Source organism: Rhinolophus hipposideros (genome assembly GCF_964194185.1).
Source record: "Rhinolophus hipposideros genome assembly, chromosome: X".
Lineage (NCBI taxonomy): Eukaryota > Metazoa > Chordata > Mammalia > Chiroptera > Rhinolophidae > Rhinolophus > Rhinolophus hipposideros.
Window position 1 is genome coordinate 80,736,809 of NC_138046.1, and position 21,879 is coordinate 80,758,687.

General features: G+C 40.2%; 2 protein-coding genes across 14 annotated transcripts in view; both read right to left on the minus strand.

The window, feature by feature from the left end:
- Positions 1 to 21,879, minus strand: part of ARHGEF9 (Cdc42 guanine nucleotide exchange factor 9) — a 363,131-nt gene that overhangs the window by 142,226 nt on the left and 199,026 nt on the right. For 3 of the 13 annotated variants that reach the window (XM_081042544.1, XM_081042545.1, XM_081042540.1), the window contains exon 1: positions 8,625 to 9,442. The exons of 5 other annotated variants lie outside the window; for them this stretch is intronic. Coding sequence is in view for 2 of the 8 variants with exons in the window: in XM_081042543.1 (XP_080898669.1) it covers positions 8,618 to 8,626 (9 nt within the window). In the remaining 6 variants the exon portion in view is untranslated. Of the gene's footprint in view, positions 1 to 8,613; positions 9,443 to 21,879 lie in introns of those variants that run through there. 5 more of the 13 variants (XM_081042543.1, XM_081042533.1, XM_081042534.1 and 2 more) reach the window with 4 other exon arrangements.
- On the minus strand, positions 8,799 to 8,978 carry LOC308494676 (uncharacterized protein; the record flags this gene model as incomplete). The annotated part of the gene is made up of 1 exon (XM_081042546.1): positions 8,799 to 8,978. One exon carries the CDS (start codon positions 8,976 to 8,978, stop codon positions 8,799 to 8,801), a length of 180 nt encoding a protein of 59 aa, XP_080898672.1.

Sequence of the window (21,879 nt, forward strand, 5' to 3'; positions counted from 1 at the left end):
AAGCAGCCTGGCTGAGCTGGTCACAGCCATCAACACTCTCCTAGTTCCCATTACCCTAATGACTAAGGTTTACATTAGCAAGATAGTTACCCAGAACTCCTCCACCTCTGTCGTAGGCCCATTTCAACTAGATTAGTTCTGCTTTTATCCTGTTTTATATAGAAGCTTCTGGCTCAAATTTTATTCGAGAACATGATTCTTCTATTGAATCCAGAGCTCATTCTAGTGACATGAACTGAGGCCTAGTGGGGAAGGTCCTTGATCAAGTTCTGGGAGCAAGGTAGTTACAGGGTCACAGCTTGCTTCCAGGGGTCCCAAGGCCATGACCAGTGTTTTTCACTCCTACTGAAGGTCTGCCTTCTATATGCTCTCCTTCTGTCATGCATACACAACTTTTCCTGTTCTCTGATACCACCTCTTGACTTTGATGCTCAAAGACCAAATGCCCAATTCCTGTCAGGGGCCTAAAACTAGCACAGAAGAGTGATTGATGAAGGCAAAAAAGAACTTAGCTCAGACACAGCCCTGCCTTAACCTTTCCCTTTCCTCCAGGATGCCCCTTTGCTCCTTTCCTCAAAGTTTCCTCCTGAGTTCTACCTGTTAGTGGAATCCCTTCACTTCCCAAAGTCACAGCCACATTCTGACCACACAGTCGACTATGCAGGCTACACTGGAAGAACTGCAAGATGTGGTGTCAAAAGGCCTGGCTGGGTTTTAGGCCAAGAACTACCACTTCCTGACTGTGTGACCCTGAGTAAGTCACTTAATTTCTCTATGCCTCAGTTTCCTCAACAACTTCCAGTTTTGGGGGAGGAGACAATGAAATAACTAGGGAACTTCAATTGTTGAAATTCTTATTAACAGTAGTAGTATTAACTAAATGAATGGCTGCTTAAAATACTGCCGGAAGGGGCTCTGGTCTGTCAAAGCAGACAGCCCCTTGCCTCCTAGGCTTTCCCAGAACTATGAGGTGGGCATTATATCTATAAGAGGCAATTCTCAGTTATCCATACAACATGTCTCTTTAACAAATGCTAAACCCCAAACTGGCATCCACTTCCACTCAGCTCACTGTAGGGCCCCCTTCCCTGCTGGCAGCCAGTGTGCGTTCAATGAATACAACCAATAGTTCAGTTGTTCTAGAAGAAACCTAAGCCAAAAATAATTAGGAAGGCAATTCTATTAACCCCTACATAGTCCTATGCATTCCAAACTTGCTGAAAGGGATCTTTAGATTACCTGCTAGCTTTGAATAATAATATTCTTAATCATTTTGATCATTAGTATTAATCACAAAGTAAGCACAGATCATTAGAGCTCGGAGAAATCTTGGAAGCTATCTAACCCACCTAACCCTATTTTGCAGATTAGAAAACCAAATTTCAGAGCAGAGAAGTAATTTACCCAAAGTCACCCAGCAAATAAACAGAATCTTCCCCACTAGTATAGTAAACACGTAGGAACTGACTTTTTTTTCCTGAGGGATTCAAAGAATCTCACAAGTGATCACTTTAAATCCAAATAGGTCCCCAGACTGTTCACTCTCCAGGGCTGAGTCCTCCTTTTTAGAGTGGGCACAAGCCCCTAGAATTTGTCAAGGCCCCCACAATCCTAGAATAAAATTTCACCATCTGTGAAGCCTGCCTATTCACGTGTGCAGTAAGCCAGATTCAGGCTGAGCTGACATTTCCTTTGAACAGAGCAGTCATTCTCATTCCTGGCTGACTATTCCCGTCACCTCAGGGAGCTTTTAAAAAATACTGATGCCAGGGCCTCACCATGACCAACTCAATCAGATCTCCCTCAGAGATTCTGGAAACTGTTGTTAATCTTATTAAATGCCCAGGTGATTCCAATGTGCAGCCAGGACTAAGAACCACTGGGTTAATGGAAACAACTCAGCCAACCAAGGGAAACATGCAGAGTTTCCTGAACTCTTTGTATATTGTTTTAAAGCTTTATCTATGCTGTCCTGCTTTTCCAAAGAGGGAAAAGAAAGTGGTACACAAAATGTACAGTTATAGCACTGACCCTCAGGCAAATTCTGGACCCAGTTAGGAAACAGACGAGTTTGTGGGTATTGAAAGAAAACAGAGAACCCTGGAGCCTGCAACATGATTTACCAGGAGTAAGATGCCAAATGACTCATACTCCTTCTGATGAGGTCACTGGCTTGGTGGATAGATGATTGCTATGAACCTAGTATACATCTTGATGTCTATGAAGGATACAAGTCTATCAGGCCACGTTACCCTCATTAACACATTGGTAGGAGATGATGGTAGAGCCCAGTGGATTCTGCACTGATTGACTGATTGCACTGATTGATATACAAAAATTAACAGGTTCCAAGAGGCAGCTCTGGTGAGATGCCAGAGGAGCTAGTATTAACCTCATCACATCGAACATTTCTTTGAATCAACCTGAATGATACTTACTCAGTTTTCAAATTATGCAATGCTAGAAGAGTGCTAATATGTTTCATGGCTTGAAAAAAATTAACCCCCTCCAAAAAAAAATGCTACAATAGACCAACCAAAGAAAATAAAGTTTCACTGATGCAATGCTAGAATGGACTCTAATTTGTTGCATGATATGAAGAAAAAATTTTAAAACCCATGAAAAGCTAGAATGGACTAATCAAACAAAATAAAATTTAACGAGTTTGCTTCAAAAGGCCAATTTCACAAGAAAATAGAGGACTGGACTAGACAGCAAAGAGTTTGAGTCTATAGCCCAAAAGGCTAATAGAGTGGCTTTTCACCCTGGCAGCACATTTGAAACACCTCAGGAGCCTTAAATTTAAAATTAAAAGAAAAAAATCTGCCGGAGACCGAACCCATGCCAATTATCTCTCAGAGTGGGGACCTCGCATGGGTATTTAAAAAACTCCCCAGCTGATCTGAATTTCAGTGAGGGTTAAAATCCAGTGCAAGGCTGCATTATTAAATATTTCACAGACAGATCAAAGTCCCTTTGTACTTGATCTTGATCAGGTGGCACCTGGAGTAGCATGATCACTTCTGGGCAGCACATTTTTAAAGAAATATAGAAAAATAAGAGTGCTTCAAAAGGAAGGGCGATTATATGAAAACTGCAGTTCCTTCAAAACATTCTATATTTTAAGCTTCACCAATTCACACTGCCTTTCTCCTTGAAGATCTGAAATAGTAAGTTTTCATAGGACTAAAGGGAATGCTGATGTACAGTCAAGATTCAAAGGCAGCCCTCAGTTTTTCCTCTATGTCTCTGAGACTGTTTCTGATTAGTTCACTCATTTATTCTTTTCTTTAGATTCCACATATAAGTGAGATTATGTGGTATTTGTCTTTCTCTGTCTGACTTATTTCACTTAGCAAGGTGAGGGGATTAGAAAGCACAATCGGTAACCACAAGATTGCCATGAGGATACGAAAGTCAATTTGGGGAATGTAATCGATAATGTAAAGATTACTGTAGGGTATCCGATGGACACTGGTCTCATCAGGGAGACCACCTCAGGGATGATGTAGATGCCTGATCACCGCACTGTACACCTGAAGCTGAACAATAATGAATGTCAACTACAATTTTATATATATGTAGTTACAAGAAGCAGAGTACAGCATTAGGAATAGAGATAGTGGAAATGTAACGGCTGTGTGCGATGTCAGAGAGGTAGTAGATGGGGGAGGGGGTAATCACTTTGCGAAGGATATACATGATAAATGTCTATTACATTGTTTGTACACCTGAAACTAATAAAAAATAAATAAATAAAAGATTAAAAGGCAGCACTTTCTTAAATAATTCTGTGCATAACTGCTATACAAATGAATGGTATGAAAAACACTAAAAATATAAGCAAGTAGCTGAGGAAGTCAGTATGACTTCAGGGGAGACTCACATGCCTCTCTCCACCTGACTCAATTCAGCTTCACTAGCTGAATGATCAACTCTGACTCTCCCTCCTCTGTCTGAAAAGCAGACCCACTCTCATCCCACCAGTCTCTCTGACCTTCCCTCATCTGTAAAACTGGGAATAACAATCCTCTCTCCCCACTTCACAAGGCTGATGTGAAGCCCAAAATTAGGATGTGAATGAAATTGCTTTGTAAATGCTATAGGCCCATGCACTGACAAGGGATTATTAATACTGCCATTACAGGACTGTTTCCTGAGTCTTCTCTGTCTTCTGGATCCTTCTCCCTTCTAGTTTTTTCACTTTGTACTTTTGTGCCAGGACAAAGCACAATGAACTAAATACTCTTGAGAAGTAGACCCACCTAATGACAGGAGACACTCTAGGCAGATATCAGAAGAGCTAAGCTTTGATCAAGGATTCTTGGAAAGGAAGAGACTCAGTTGGCCTAGAACAAGTTGCAGAGCTAGAAATAAGAGCTAGAGAGTCTAAGATTCTCTATCTCCATCCCACTGGGGCTGGATCCAGATGCTTCGTGGGAGGTCTTCTGAGGAGGCAGTTATTTTGGGAGAATAGGCTCAATTCCCACTCATATCCCTGTCCAGAGCAAGCACTCCACAGGCCAAGGGGAGCAGAGGCCAAGATGGCAGACAAAGGCTAGGAGGAGGACATGATTTGGCACCACCCCTGCAACTGCCAGAGTGTACCCTCCAGTCACAGCCAAGCATTCTCAATCTGGGCTTCACCACAGGGCAGAAGAGCACCTCACCCACAGCCTCACTGGGATCCTTCAGCTCCCTAGCTACTTAATCTCTCCTTCTTCCTCTCCCCCTCCCCCTCCCCCTCCCCCTCCTCCCTGCTCCCTCTCCCTCTCCCTATGACAGAATGTGAGCCAGGGCTGAAACCCTGTTCACTAGCCCCACAATTAAAATGGCATTCCCAATTTCTCCAGCCTTTCCTATCAAAAACTACTTAGAGACCAACAATATAGAAACAAAACCACCCAAATTCTACACTGCAGCTAGACTGGGCAGAGCTCCCTAAGCCACAAACAATATTGGGGCACACTGCACAAGCAGAGACTGCAGGTTCTGACAAATAGAAGCTGTCTCATTGGGGAAAAGCATTGCTCAGTTTGTTCCCACCACACTACCCGTTCAATTCCTCCTTGCCTCAGCCAAAAATCAGAGTGAAAAAAATATTTTTTTCTGGGCATGCAAACCTCTTCTACTAAACTGGGTTGTGTAATGGCTCATTTAATCTTAAGGAGAAGGCAGTGACTGGAGAGGGATTTGAATCCAGGAGGTTTCCAATAAACAGCCCCCATGGTTGGGGCAAGGCTAGGCTCTGGATACCTTCTGCGGACATGATTTCTAGGCATTTGCAGGCAATGAGGATCTTGCCCTTTCTCTGTCCTCTCCCCCAAAGCACCTCTCCAAGTCCCGCTGGGCTCAAGCCCCCTTTCTCCAGAGGCCTTGGTGCCTGGACTTTTAAAGGGTGGGCGCTGGAGCTCAGCAGGAGCTGAGTGATGCAAGAGTTGCTAGGATACCAGTTGAGGGCATTTTCTTGAATACCCTGGTGGGGATCTGGAAGCCAAAATTCCCAAACTGGAATTTTGCCCCTCTTAGTAGCAAAAGATATCCTCTACCCAAAGGAGTCAGGGAGGGGTAAAAGAAATAAGGAACTTTGTTGGGAAAAGTTGGGACAAATCAGAGTGGAAAAGCCCTCTTCTTTCTTACCTACCTACTTATAGAGGGGAGAGGATGCTGTATCAGGGGAGGGAGGAAAGGGACAAGGAGGAAGATGAAGAAAAGAGGCAGGAGAGTGAAGAAAAAAAAGAACCTCAAAATACACAGGAGTCTTACTCCTCTGGCTGCATTTTTCATTTTCTCCCACTCTTCTCTTTTTGCATATCCTCACAAGTCTGAAGGAGAAATACCAAACCTTTAGGATTCACACAAGTAAAAAGTCACACTGCCAACCTTGATTCTCTACTCCCCAAACTCCCTTTTAGCTGCTCTAGGATGGCCTGCCATCTGGCTAGCAACATCCCCTTATTTGCCTAGAGATAAATTAATCTAAAAAACGCTTACCCATTCCGCCAGCTAAATTACTGATGTAAGGGCTCATTCAAGCTACCCCTTTCGTGTGGGGGGTTGTGGGGTCGGCGGGAGGATTCATAGGGGGAAAAACTATCCATCCTAGCATCAGTCAAATCCTTACAGTCTCTAGCACAAGGAGGCCATTCAGAACTGTGGAACTCAGTGCATGCCCTTCTGTTTTTCCTCATTCCTAGCACAACCAACCCCCATCCACATTCAGGAGTACAGACTCACCCCACACACACACACACATACACACAGAAGGGTGTGCACACACACCCACAAACATACTGTCACACAACCTACACACATACATTTCCAAAGGCTTTCTGCCAAGGACCTGTCAGGCACCCAGTCGTAAATGCTGTGGCATTTCATGACACTACTTTTTCATAAACGTAGCTCAAAGACCAGCTTTAAAGAACGCTTCTCCCCTTAGGGGGGAAAAATTCCATTGTTGTAGTAGTCTTCTTCCCATGGTAGCTAGGTGAAAAATCTCTTAGGTAAAACTTGAGTTTCTCCAGATACCAGCAACCAGGTATTTCACTCCCACCTCCCATCACTCCTTGATTAACATTTCATTTTCCTTTTCACTTGTCTTTAAAGTAAATCCCCCTCTGATTTCAAGTGCTTATGGTCACCCAAAATCACAGAATCCAAGAACTTGGAGGTCACCTATTCTAACCATCCCCAAATGTCAATGTTACAGGAAATCCCAAACCCACTGAGAAGGAAAAAAAATTACCCAAGGTCAAAGAGTCACTGAACAGAAAACACCCAGGTCTTTAGTGCCCAGCCTAGAGCCTTTCCTCACTCTTCAATGTGGTCTCAAAACACAGTGCCCAGTCGAAATATAAGCTTATTTTAGATAATATTGCTGGAGTTAAGGGGGGGGGGTCTCACGAGATTCTCTTTGCCAAGAAACAAGTTCTCAGTCCAACCCAGGCGGCCCCCACAAAAAGACAAAAGAATAAATAAGAATCAATGCCAGCAGACTTCCCAGATCATGCTAACACCTTGGTACCAACCAAATAAAAAAATCAGCTTTTCATCCATGCCGAGCTAGCAAGAGCACACCTCGACACTCAAAACCTCTTCTGACGCCATTAAATAATACTCTGGGTCCTGAGGGTTAGGACCATTTCAAGAGACCCCTTCACAGCCCCTCTCCCTTCATAATCAGTTCCACAGAGATTAAAAAACAGACATGGAACTTGACAGCACAATGCCAACACATTTGCACATCACACATTTGCAGCCACTCACATGGGTGTAGGGGGAACATGCGTGTGGATGGCTATGCGCCCTGATTCATTCCTACATGAGCCAGAAATGGCACTATTTCAAGTCAGGTAAGCAATGGAATGAGGAAGACCTGCCTACATCAGCAGGTGGGGGAGGGGGAAAAACAGGTATTATGCACATTGGCGTCAGAGACTTTTCCCTGGCTTTGCCAAGAGCTTCCTCAGGGGAAACCGAAATATGAAAATAATAACGACGGCAATAATAACATCAATTACCACCACTACCATCTGATACAGACATGCAAATATGTGTCAAATTGGAATATTGTTTCTAGCTCATGATTTCCGGAGCTCTCACCCCATTCCATCTAGACTTTTTGGGAGGTGATAAGGGGTGCTCAAAACTCTACTTAGCAAGATACATACTTTATTTTTGTTATGGGAATCTTTCAATTAGAGATACCTCTGAGCTTAAAGAACAAACAAGGAAGCAAACAAAAACCACCACTTTCTCATTAGCACTAGCAAGTTCTGTTTAAAATATAGTTCAAGAACATCATTGCAAATGAGATTACCCCAAAGAGGCATACCCAAATACTATTATTCCCACAGTGGGTGAAGAGCTGGCTTTTGTTTTTTGGAGGACACACACAGAAAATCCCCAAACTCAAATCCAGGAGTACAGTCTTTTGAAAAAGGAACCCAATAACAGCTCGTCAATGTCTTCTCTTGCCAATTCATAAAGATCAGAGAACGCTTTTATGCCCATTCCATGATTCCAAAGAAACTGACATTTAATACTTTAAGAAATATTTCAAAGGTGGCTTCTTTCCAAATTGGAAACTATGAACCCTGGACAGCAAATTGAGATTCAAAGGACAGTCACTAACTGCCAGCTCAATGCACCCCCCAACATCACTTCTCAAATTCCCCCTTCTCTATAGAGATTAAAGAATCATTTCCCCTAAATTCATTCCTTCTATTGATTTTGTCTCTCTAAACATCTAGTGCAAGACTCTTTCCTAAGATGCCAAAAATCCATTATGCTCTTCCCACAAACCCCTTTACCCCCCCCCAAAAAAAAACAAACCCAAACGCACTCCTGATAGCAAAAGAGAAATTTTGATTAAAATTCCCTGATGAAATGTAGTTTTCAAGAAAATTAGTTGACAAGATACCACAAACAGCAAAGCCACTGTTTAAAGACACAGAGATTGCTCCGCGAACATGACATAAATGGAGAATGCACACACACATGCACACTTAAATAGAAAGCATTTATCAACAATTTTACTCAAGCTATAAGCAACTACACTCACAGCATACTTAAAAGACATCACAAAAGATTTAGGGAGAGATAATATACCAACGTCATACATATCACAGCGAGGCCATGTTGAAGCTCAAAACGTTTTCCCCCCTGAGTAAGAAAGCTTGCTTTCTCTCCCTCTCTTTCCCTGTCTCTGACTGTCTCTCTTGATTTTTTGCTTGGTGGTTCTCTGGATGAAATCAAATCGAGAGTTAGAAACAGCTCAGGTAGCTGGACTCCATTCAGCGCGTTCCCAGGAAAAACATGAGTATGACATTGACAAGCAGGAGGACTACAATCACGGCAAAAACGACTACAGTTTGCACATCCAGGGTCATGGTGCAATGCAGAACACTGTAGTGTTCCAGGTGGGGGGCCGGCAGATTGGGAGATGTCAGTCTCTGTTCTGTCAGACTGTCCATACAGCCACCATGCTAGAAAGGAGAGGAGGAAGTCGGGTGGTTAGGGAAAGGGTTGGGTTTGGCGCCCGAGTTTGGTATGGGGGAAGGGGGGATGGGGACAGGGGAGCCTGCTTCCCCCCTTTTCAGGATTGAGCTGATCTTTCTTCCCTAGCTGAGAAATCTTAGCTTGCGCTGAAGTCGGCAGAGTCCAGCATTCTCTCTCGGGCGCCACGGAAAAGGCAAAATCCTGGCTTTCAAAGGGAAAGGCGGGAGGAACCAGTGCGAGGTTCTCCAGCGCCTGCTCAGTCTGTCAGTCCCGGCGTGCGTCCGTCTGCCTGCCTGGCTACCGGTCCGTCTCGGTCTCCCCTACTCCCTCTAGTTCGCTCGCTTTCCTACGCTTGCTCGCTCTCGCTCTTCTTGGGGTTTCCGGGTGCCAGCCACTCGTTCCAACCCTGCCTCGCTGGATCTCTCCCTCTCCTCTCCCCACCCCCAGCCCGTAGACTGCGCTTTTATTCACCAAGCTACTGCGAGCGCCTGCGTGAGGCGCAGCCCTCGCCGTTGACAGGCCCGCCGGCCTATAGCAGGTGCCGCAGCGGCGCGTTTAGTCGCTTGGGGGCGGGACTTGAGCTGGCGTGCTAGCCGAGACAGCCAATCGGAAGGCCCAGGGCTCTCCGGGTGGGCTCGCTCCATTTCGACCAGCCGGAGCCACCAGCCACCAGTTCTGGTGGGGGGGGGCGGGGAGCTTGTTGGGAGTGGGTTGAGGGCGAGGTAGGGAAAGAGGGAGGAGGAAAGAGGAAAGGACTGGGAAAGAGGGAGGGAGCAGACAAAAGGGGGGCGGAGGGAAGAGGGCGTGGCAAGGAGGAAAGGAGGAGGGAACTAGGAGAAGACCGTGGGAAGCAGGGAAAAAAGAGAAGGAAAGATGGGAAGGAGAGAGAAGAGTTAGGGAGTAAAATGAAGAGAAGTGTAGGGGTAAGGAAGGAAAAAGGATGAGGAGGAGGGAAAACAAATGGAAAAAAAAGGGATATGTACATGGGTAAGAGGCATGGCTTGGCAGCCACTGTGGAGCCTAGGCCAAGGAGGTAGCAAAGGAGCCTTTGGCCACAGCCTAAGTATTTACAGGCAACTTATAATTAGCTATACAAATAAAACAAACTGGTGCTGTGGAAAGAACCACAAGGATACACTACAAATGAAACAAAATCCAATCCTATTTGGCTTTCTGTGATATCTCTGTACTTGCAAGTCAGATTTCCTTTCTCACTTATGGTTTCTTTAAACTATGACAGCTTGCACTTTTCCAGCATACTGGATACTATGAAAAAAAGCCTCCACAAAACTTGCGATCTGTAATCACTGCCCTGCTCTGTGTTTGTCACCCTGTGTCTGGAACTAGGGGAAAAGCCCTAGACTAGAGACCAGAGGTTTCATATTTACTCTCAGTCCTACCTCAAGCTTGTATGACTTTTGAGCAACTCCTTTCCACTCTATGGCTCCATCTCCCTTCTGTACATGAGGACTTAGATCTATCTGAGAATTCAGTGAAACCTCTGAATTCTCACCTCAGAAAAATACATACAATTTCAGCAGGCCTCTGGGCCCTCAAAAACTGAGGACTCCCTTATATAAAAGATGTTTAAGGGCCTTTTTTACCCTTACATTCTAGGACTGTAAAAGTGAACAGATAGATATTGGTGGAGGGGGATAAGAAACTGGAATAGACAGGGATAAAACAAATTAAGTTCTGGAACTCCTACCACACTACAGACTCTAAAAGGAATGACAATTGCTTTCTATTCTTTAGAAATCTTTGAGGCTAGGACCCTCACCCATCTTAATTAGATGACTGGAAATACATGAATGGAAATTTATAACTTCAGTGCATGCAGGTCATAAACAAAATGACCCCTGGCCCTACAAGACACACTAAAACTCAAAGAAGTCCCCACTTTAAGTTTTGGCTCATAAACCACCTATTAATGATTTGTACCAAAACAAAAAGCCCTGAATCCCCCCACCCCCCCAAAAAAAACATATCAAGCTTCTAGATCCAGCTATCAATTTATAGGAACACAGAGGATAGAAAAACATGTTAAACTGCAATACGGAATACAGACTGTAAAAAACTACAAGACCAACAACCTGGTTCCTTAGCAAATCAATAGGAAGAAAAAGAGAAATTGACTGACTCACGTGAAACTTGTGCATGTGCATCTGCATGCACAGACACATTTGTGAAATTTATGAGACAACTGGAAATTTGAACAGATCGAATATTTGATTATAGTAAAGAATTACTATTAAGTGTTCAGATGTGATAATGATATTGTGGAGAAGTTCAACAAATGGGAGAAATCAGTGTAAATCTTTGTGACCTTGGATGAGGCAATGGTTTCTTAGATATGACATAAAAAGCACAAACAACAAAAGAAAAAATAAATAAATTGGACTTCATCAACCTTAAAAATTTTGTACTTCAAAGGACACTATCAAGAGTATGAAAAGAGAACCCACCGAATGGAAGAAAATATATGCAAATTACATATCCGATAATGAACTTGTATCTAAAATACATAAAGAGCTCTTACAACTCAATTACAAAAAGGAAAATAAACAAATTTAAAAATAGGCAAAGGAGCTGAACAACATTTTTCCAGAGAAATGGCCAATACACATAAAAATATGCTCAACATATTAGCCATCAGGAAACTGCAAATCAAATGCAGAAAATGCAAATGCAGGAAATGCAAACTGGATATTTATGACAGCATTATTTGTAATGAGATACCACTTTACACCTACTAGGACGGCTATTGTCAAAAGGCTAGATAATAACAAGTGTTGAGGAAGATGTGGAAGTGTTTGGAACCTTCAAAACACTGCTGGCAGGAATGTAAAATGATGAAGCCACTGTTGAAAACTGTCTGGCAGTTCCTCAGAAAGTAAAACATAGATTTACCATTTACTCTAACAATTCCACTCCTAGGTATATACCTAAGAGAAAAAGAAACCATGTCCACACAAAAACTTACACATGAACATTCATAAAAGCGTTATCCACAATAGCCAAAAGATGGAAATAACTTAAATCCCCATCAATTGATGAATGGATACACAAAATGTGGTATATCCATACAATGGAATATTATTCAGCCATAAAAAGGAATGAAGTACTGTTACATGCTACAACATAAGGGAACTTTGAAAATATTATGTCACGTAAAAGAAGCCAGACTCAGGCTTTTGTATTATTCCATTTATATGAAATGTTCATATAGTTAGGGTAAATACTGTTTATTTTATTTTATTTTATATTAGTTTCAAGTGTACAGCATAGTGGTTAGACATTTATATAATTTATGCAGCAACTCCCCCCACCCGATTTGTCTAGTACCCACCTGGCACTATACATAATTGTTGTAACATTGTTATTTTTTGGTTTTTATCATCTTCTTTATTTATTTTTGGTCATCTTAAGATTAAGGATGTCCCAACAAGTTCTTTTGAACTTAGTTTTTAAAAAGGAAAAAGGAAGGAAGGAAAGAAGGAAAGGAAAAGAAAGGAAAAAAAGAGAGAAAGAAAGAAAGAAAGAAAGAAAGAAAGAAAGAAAGAAAGAAAGAAAGAAAGAAAGAAAGAAAGAAAGAAAGAAAGAAAGAGAAAAAAAGAAAAATTTCCATGTTAATAACCTCATGAGCCATGTTTTATCACCACAGAAAATGTTAATGGCTGAGTAAAACTGCAAATTCATGGATTCGTTTAAATATGGATTAAGGCTAAATGTAGTGGTACAAAAAGCACTACTATGACAAATAACAGAAAATTTATCTTGATATTATGCCCAATACATTTTCAGATCAGATTGAGAGCTGTATAAAAACAAAACTGAGCTACAGAGAGGTTTCAATAAATAGGGGAATGGGAAACAAGATGTTGGCATTTTCCCATAATTCTCATTGTCATGCAATAGTTTCTCCTATTCCTATGTAGAAAAGAGAATATAACGCTCTCTGCGGCTTTCTTTTCTTATTGAAACCAAAATAAGATTTGAAGTGATATGACTAAGGAACTCAGGGTTTCCCGGAGGGGTTGGTTGGTTTTAGTGCATTCTTTCTATATGTGTACTGCAAAAAATTTTAAACTAATGTTTTGGGATATTACCTACTTGTAAACTGTCTGAAATAAAAATCAATAACTTTTTATATGCCTGTAAAAACTTGATAGAAAACTTAAATGAAATAAAAACAGATCTATGTATAGTAACTCCAAAATAATATAACACACAACAAAGGAAAAGGTAAGGTTGAAGGGATATGTTGGGTCCAGAAAATGCAGAACTTACCTTCAGGCACTTAAAAGCCATACAAGGACTTAAGTGGAGTATGACACTGACAGGGTTTGTATTTTTAAAATACCCACTTTGCTATATAAAGAATGATTTGTGGGAGCAAAAGTGGATCCGAAGTCAGCTGCAACCAGGTAAGTAGAGAAGGGGAATTGGATGTATGGTGTAAACTGCTTAGTACAGATTCTTGTGTAGAGTAAGCACTAATTTAAATTATTAATCAAAATAACCCCATATTTATAGGTTTTATAATTTTTCTCTGAATCATGTCTTTCCTATCCTGTCAAATCCAGATAGAGGAGAATATTTTTTAATTATTGCTTTTCAGTTACACTTGACATTCAATATTATTTCATATTAGTTTCAGGTATACAACATAGTGGTTAGACATGTATACAATTTATCCAGTGATCCCCTTGTTTAGTCTAGTACCCACATGGTAATATAGACAGTTGTTGCAACATTATTTACTACATTCTCTATGCTGTGCTTTACATCCCCATGATTATTTTGTAACTACAAATTTGTATTTCTTAATGCTTTCACCTTTTACTTTTTTTTCTTTAATTAAAGTTTATTGGGGTGAAAAATGTTAGTAAAGTTACACAGGTTTCAGGTGTACAATTCTGTAATACATCATCTGTATATCACATCGTGTGTTCCCCTTCCAGAGACAGTTCTCCTTCTATCACCATATAGTTGATCTTTTTTACCCTCATCTACCACCCCCTCCTCCCCCATTCTCTGGTAACCACTAAACTATTGTCTGTGTCTATGAGGTTTTCTTTCTTCATTTGTTTGTCTTGTTCAATTGTTGTTTTCAGTTTTACATATCAAGTATCAGTGAAATCATATGGTTCTCAACTTTTTCTATCTGACTTATTTCACGTAGCATAAAACCTCAAGATCCATTCATGATGTCACAAATGGCACTATTTCATCTTTTCTTATGGCCGAATAGTATTCCATTGTGTATATGTACCACAACTTCTTTATCCAATCATCTATCGAAGGACCCTTTGATTGTTTCCATATTTTGGCCACCACAAATAGACCTGCAGTGAACATCGGAGCACATATATTTTTATGGATAAATGTTTTCAGATTTTTGGGGTAGATATCCAGGAGAGGGATTTCTGGGTCATAGGCTAATTCTATTCGTAATTTTTTGAGGAACCTCCACACTGCCTTCCACAGCAGCTGCACCAGTCTGCATTCCCACCAACAGTGTATGAGGGTTCCTTTTTCTCCACAGCCTATCCAACACGTGTTATATGTCTTGTTGATGATAGTCATTCCAACTGGTATGAGGTGATATCTCATTGTGGTTTTTATTTGCATTTCTCTAATGATTAGTGATTTTGAACATTTTTTCATGTCTATTTGCCATTTGTATGTGCTCTTGAGAAAAGGCTCTTCAGGTCCTCTGCCCATTCTTTAGTTGGATTGTTGGTTTTTGTTGTTGAGTTGCATGAGTTCCTTATGTATTTTGGATATTAGCCCCTTATCGGAGGCACTGTTTGCAAAAATCTTCTCGCATTTGGTTGATTGCCTATTTATTTTGTCGACGGTTTCCTGTGCAGTTCAGAAGCTTTTTAGTTTGATATAGCCCCATTCATTTATTTTAGCTTTTACTTCCATTGCCTTTGGAGTCAAATTCATAAAATCCTCTTTGAACCCAAGGTCCCTAAGTTTAGTACCTATGTTTTCTTCTATGCAGTTTATTGTGTCAGGTCTTATGCTTAAGTCTTTGATCCATTTTGAATTAATTTTGGTACATGGTGACTGATAGCAGTCCAGTTTCATTCTTTTGCACCAGCCTATCCAATTCTCCCAGCACCATTTATTGAAGAGGCTGTCTTTCCTCCATTGTATGTTTTAAGCTTCTTTGTCAAAAATTGTCTGTCCATACAGAAGGCAAGAAGACACATGAAGAAATGCTCAACCTCACTAACCATCAGAGAAATGCAAATAAAAACCACAATGAGATACCACCTCACTCCAGTCAAAATGGCTATCATCAATAAATCAACAAACAACAAATGCTGGCGTGGATGTGGAGAAAAGGGAACGCTAGTGCACTGTTGGTGGGATTGCAGATTAGTGCAGCCACTATGGAAAACAGTATGGAGGTATCTCAGGAATCTGAAAATGGAACTACCCTATGATCCAGTAATTCCACTCCTAGGCATCTACCCGGAGAAATCCAAAACTCCAATTCAAAAATCTGTATGCACTCCTATGTTTATTGCAGCACTTTACACAATAGCCAAGATATGGAAACAACCGAAATGCCCATCGGTAGATGACTGGATTAAGAAGCTGTGGTACATTTATACAATGGAGTATTACGCAGCCATAAAGAAGAAAGAAATCTTATCATTTGCAGCAACATGGATGGATCTAGAGAACATTATGCTAAGTGAAATAAGTCAGAAAGAGAAAGACAAGTACCATATGATCTCACTTATATATGGAATCTAAAGAAAAGTCTATGTGAATGAACTAATCAGAAACAGTTTTGGGGACACAAAGAAAAAACCGAGAGTTGTTAGATGGGTGTGTGGGGGGGTTGGGGATAAGGGGAAAGGTGAAGGGATTTGGAAGCAGCTGGTAACCACAAGATGGCCTCAGGGTTTTTTTGAAAATTAATTTGGGGAAGGTATTCAATAATGTTGTAAAGATTTTGTTGGGTATCCAATGGATATGCGTCCTATTTGGGAGACCACCTCAGGGATACTGTGGATACCTGATCATGGCATTGTACACCAGAAGCTAAACATTAATGAATGCCAACTATAATTTTATATATATAATGTGATGGTTCAGTGTGAGGTCGGAGGGATAGTGGATGGGGGGAGGGGGGTTCACAGTGTGAGGGATATAAATGATGAACGTCTAAGTATTACCTTGTCTTGTACACCTGAAACTAATAAATAAATAAAAAAAAAATCAAAAAAAAAAGAAAAAAAATTGTCCATATTTATGTGGTTTTATTTCTGGGTTCTCAATTCTATTCCATTGGTCTACATGTCTGTTTTTCTGCCAATACCATGCTGTTTTGATTATTGTAGCCCTGTAGTACAAGCTAAAGTCAGGGAGAGTGATACCTCCAGCATTGTTCTTTTTTCTTAGGATTGCTTTGGCTATTCACGGTCTTTTGTGGTTCCAAACAAATCTGATGACTTTTTGTTCTATTTCTTTTAAAAATGCCATTGGGATTTGATGTATATTGCTTTGGATAATATGGCCATTTTAACTATGTTGATTCTTCCAATGCATGAGCATGGAATGTCTTTCCATTTCTTTGTGTCTTCTTCAATCTCTTTTAAAAATGTCTTCTAGTTTTCAGTGTATAAGTCTGTAGGGTAGATGTTGAGGAAAATTTGCCGTCATTGGTTGATGTGAGCGTTTGTCTAATAGTTTTTATCTGTTCCTGCATGTGAGGTGATTTCTGTGCTGTGATCAAGAATTGAGTAAATTCTCCCTTTGGTCTCATTCTCCCGAGCAGGGGAGACATGAGATGAGGTTGTTTTTCTGTTTGGTCTCATTCTCTCAAGTATGAGATGATATCTCTCTCATATCTCTCTCAAGGAGATATGAGATGATGATTGTCATTCTGTCTGTGTTGTGAGGTGGTGGTTAACTTAGGGTTAAAGAAATTCTTGATCTGGGTGAGAGAATTCCCTGTTTGTTCTGTCTGTTTCACCCACATCAACAGATGAAATGAAGAAGTAGCTAAATTATATCAGGATGACGTGACAGACACGTTGCTAGGTTTTGGAAGAACTTGGGCTGATGGTCCCAAGCAAGAACAGTAGATGTTGCTTATCCGGATGAATTGTCTCTTCGGCCGGCTGGGCAACATTCATATCAGTAACTGCTGGACCCTCCCCTAACTGGCCATTCCCGGAGGGGGAGGCAAGAACAAGAAACTTGGCTCTAAGGTATCTGAGAAAATATATAAGACAGACCTCAGTTGGCAGATTATTATTATTTTCTCATTTGGCCATTTGTCATTGGTGATTTTTCATCATTCTAACATTTTTGAAGACTTCCAGCAACATGCAGCTTACACCAGGGGATGTCCTGACTTTCAGCCACGAACCTGGTGAGGGCCGGCTGGTTCCTGGCCTCTCCAGTGTTGTTCCCCATGGTTACCCTTCTTGAGAACTTGTTAGCATCTAGAAAATTTGTATGCAACTTGCAGCTTACAACATCAGAAGACGTCCTAACTTCTAACAATAACAACAATAACAACAACAACACAACAGCAACATTCTTCAGGTTGTTAACACCTTGAAAACTTATATGCAGCTTACAGCTTATAGTATCAGAAGACACCTTGACTTCTAACAACAACAACAGCAAAATTCTTGGGAACTAACAAGCAGCGGTGTGGGTTACACCTGAGTTTCTCTCAGCTACAGACCTGGCAAGGTTTTGATTTGTGACTTTTCCAGTGCTGTTCACCCCCAGTTTGGTGAGCTTTCGGCATCTACTGTAATAGTTACTATCCTACAGAGCTTATTACTGCTTTTGGATGCTCCTTACTGATATTATTTGTGTATTTAGCCAAGTGATTTTTGATCAATGGTAAACATATGTTGGAATCTGTTAAACTCATAAGTATGTGTACTCCTTTGACATGACATTGTTATCAATATAATTTAGTCTTAACCACTTTTACTTCTGTCATTAGCACATTCTATTAATTGCCTTTGTCTTTTGCTATTGCATATTGCTAGATAAATTGATTAGATATTGCTAAATAAATAATCAATTAGCCCCTCTGTAGTGTGCTCCTCCTTCTTTCCCCCCGCTCGTTGTTACAAAGTCTTTCACATCCTTGAGTAAGTTTATTCCTAGGTATTTTATTCTTTTTGTTGCAATTGCAAAAGGATTTTTTTTTAAATTTCTTTTTCTGAGGTTTCATTGTTAGTATATAGGAATAGAATGGACTTTTTGTACGTTCATTTTATAGCTGGCAAGTTTACTGTATTCGTTTATTGTTTCTAATACGTTTTTGGTCGAGTCTTTAGGGTTTTCTATATACAACATCATGTCCTCTGCAAAAAGTGACAATTTAACTTCTTCATTCCATATGCGGATGCCTTTTGCTTCTTTCTTCTGCCTGATTGTTCTGGTTAGGAATTCCAATACTATGTTGAAAAGCAGAGGTGATAGGGGACAGCCCTGTCATGTTCCTGAACATAGAGCAAAGGACTTCAGTTTTTCCCCGTTAATTATGAGATTAGCTGAGGGTTTGTCATATATGGCCTTCATCATGTTAAGGTATTTTCCTGCTATATCCATTTTATTAAGTGTTTTAATCATAAATGGATGTTCTATCTTGTCAAATGCTTTTTCTGCATCTATTCATATAATCATATGATTTTTGTCCTTTATTTTGTTTATGTGGTGTTACATATTGATCAATTTGCATATGTTAAACCATCCTTGTGCCCCTGGGATGAACCACACTTGGTCATGATGTATAATTTTTTTAATGCTTTATTACATTCGATTTGCCAGAAATCTATTTAGGATTTTTCCATCTATATTCATCAGAGATATTGGTCTGTAGTTTTCTTTTTTTGTGTTATCTTACCAAGTTTTGGTATCAGGGTAATGTTGGCCTCATAAAATGAGTTAGGGAGTATTGTCTCTTCTTCAACTTTTTGGAAGAGTTTGAGTAGGACAGGTACTAGATCCTCTTTGAAAGTTTGGTGGAATTCACTAGTGAAGCCATCTGGTCCTGGGTTTTCCTTTTGGGAAGGTTTCAAATGATTGATTCAATTTCCTTATTGTTGATTTATTTAGATTTTTCCAATTATTCATGATTCAGCCTTGGAAAGCCATATGTTTCTAAGAAAAGGTCCGTTTCTTCCAGGTTATTGAATTTGGTGGCATATAGTCCTTCATAGTATTCTTGGATGATCCTTTTTATTTCTGTGGCATCCATGGTAACTTCCCCTCTTTCATTTCTGATTTTGTTTATTAGTGTCTTTTCTCTTTTTACCTTAGTGAGTCTAGCCAAGTACTTGTCAATTTTATTAACCTTTTCAAAGAATCAACTCTTTGTTGCATTAATTTTTTCAATTCTCTTTTTGTTCTCTATTTCATTTAGTTCTGTTCTGATTTTTATTATCTCCTTCCTTCTGACTTTGGGTTTCACTTTTTTTTTCTTTTTCTAGTTCTTTGAAGTGCAACATGAGGTTATTTAACTGGACTTTTTCTTTTTTCTTTAGATAGGCCTGTAATGATGTAAATTTCCCTCTTACAGTTGCTTTCGCTGCATCCTAAAAGTTTTGGTAGGATATATTTTCATTGTCATTTGTTTCTGTGTATCTTTTGATCTCTCCTCTTATTTCTTCTTTGACCCAGTCGCTCTTTAAAAGTATGTTGTTTAATCTCCACATATTTGTAGTTTTTCCTGTTTTCTTTTTGCAGTTGATATCCAATTTCAAAGCCTTGTGATCAGAGAATATGCTTGGTATGATTTCAGTCTTCTTAAATTTGCTGAGGCTAGTTTTATGTCTCAATACATGGTCTATCCTTGAGAATGACCCTCACCTTTTTCACCCAGCACCCCAACCCTCCTCCCCTCTGGCAGCCATCAGTTCTCTGTATCTATGAGTCTGTTTCTGTTTTGTTTGTTTATTTTGTTCTTTAAATTCCACATATAAGTGAGATCATATGTTATTTGTTTATCTGTCTGACTTATTTCACTTAGCATAATACCCTCTCGGTCTATCCATGTTGTCACAAATGGTTTAAGATTTCATTCTTTTTTATGGTCGAGTAAGATTCCATTATATATATATATATATATATATATATATATATATATATATATATATATATAGAATAGAATCTTATATATACATATACATATATATATATGTTGGTACATAAGTAATTATGTTTTTTGCAATCATTTTTAACCTTTTAAACTGCAATTAGTTTCGCACCAACTTAATATATATATATTATAGATGTACTTCTTTATCCAATTGTCTATTGATGGGCACTTGGGTTGCTTCCATATCTTGGCTATTGAAGCTTTTGTTTCAGCTTTACATAAATATAAATGTGCTAGGTTCTGATGTAAAACGTATTTCTTATAGCAGGTAATGGTCAAAATAGTTTGAAAGCCACTCTTCTAGTAAATTACGTATGTTGAGACAGATACTGATCATCAGGACTGTACCATAATGTAAGCAACTAGAATCTTTCCCTTTACCTTTAAAAGTACAATCTTATCCTGTCTCCCCTGACCCTTCAACCCACTGCAGCCTGGTTTTCACCTGCATCATCCCATAGCAAACTGGAACTTTTTGCTAATATAAACAGATGACCAACTTGTTGCCACAGCTCATGGCCAATGTTCCATTTATCTTCCCTGACTTCTCTCCCACTTGACTCCACTGATGCTGCCTTCCTCCTTCCTGAAATTCTCCTTTTGCTTTCGGGACACCTTCTACATGACCTGTTAGGTTATATTGTCTTTATTTCCTGGCTACATTCTTCATCCAGTCGTTAAGGCCATGATTTCTCAGGGTTCTTCTAATCTCACTCCTTTTTTCTTCTCATTCCACACTTGCACTGAATAATGGACCCATGCATTCCCAAGATTTGAGTTACCACCAACATTACACACTAATGTACCTCCTTTTAACAAGGTTACTGGATATCAGTGGGGAGTAAAACAGACATAGGCCCTTGCTTGCATGGAGCTTACGACTCTGCTATTGATCCCCAGGTAGCTCTCTTCTCTTGAACTCTAGTGATGAATCTCCAACTGCCTTGTGCATATATCCTCTTGAATATTTCACATGATTCTCAAACTTAGTAAGTCCACTTGCTGCTAGCCAACCAGTCTAAAAGTCCAGATGATTCTCTTCCTCCTTAATTTCTCTCATATGTCCTTCTTCTCTCTCCCTGCTGACAGTACCTTTAATCAGTTCCTCATCATCTCTCATCTATTACCATTCATACTTGGTCTTTTGTGCTGCACTCTCTCCCCCAGCCTTTACTGCCAAAATTATCTCTCAGAAGCAGTTCTGCTCTTACCAATCCTATGGTGGCTGCTATAGGTTGGTTGTTCAGAATCCATGCCACCCTCTTTTTAGCACGCCTTCTTATATTGCTGAAAAGCTAAAAACCAAAAAGAACTACAACAACAACAACCTGTCATTTCTCAGACTCTTTTGCATCCAGTATTCTGGACATGATTTATAGCTACCAATCACATGCACATGCATAATATTTAGAAGGAGGTGATGATGAAGAAGCCATATTTCTGCTGCTTCTGTTGGCATGCACATTGGTGGAGGTTTTAGGGCTAGTTACCTTTTCATAGGCCCCAGTGTCTGGTCACTGGCTTTGTGCATTTGGGTCAGCAGAGAATGGAATATATATCTTTGTCATTGAGTATGTGGCAGGCATATTGATACTCTAGTCAATAGTTAAGGCAGTGGCAGATTCCTGATTTCTAGATCCCAGATAAGTTGCAGCTCTCCCAAAGTCTCTGATACTTCACCTTCCTGCTTGTTGCAGAGAAAATAGCTCCCCTGTTGG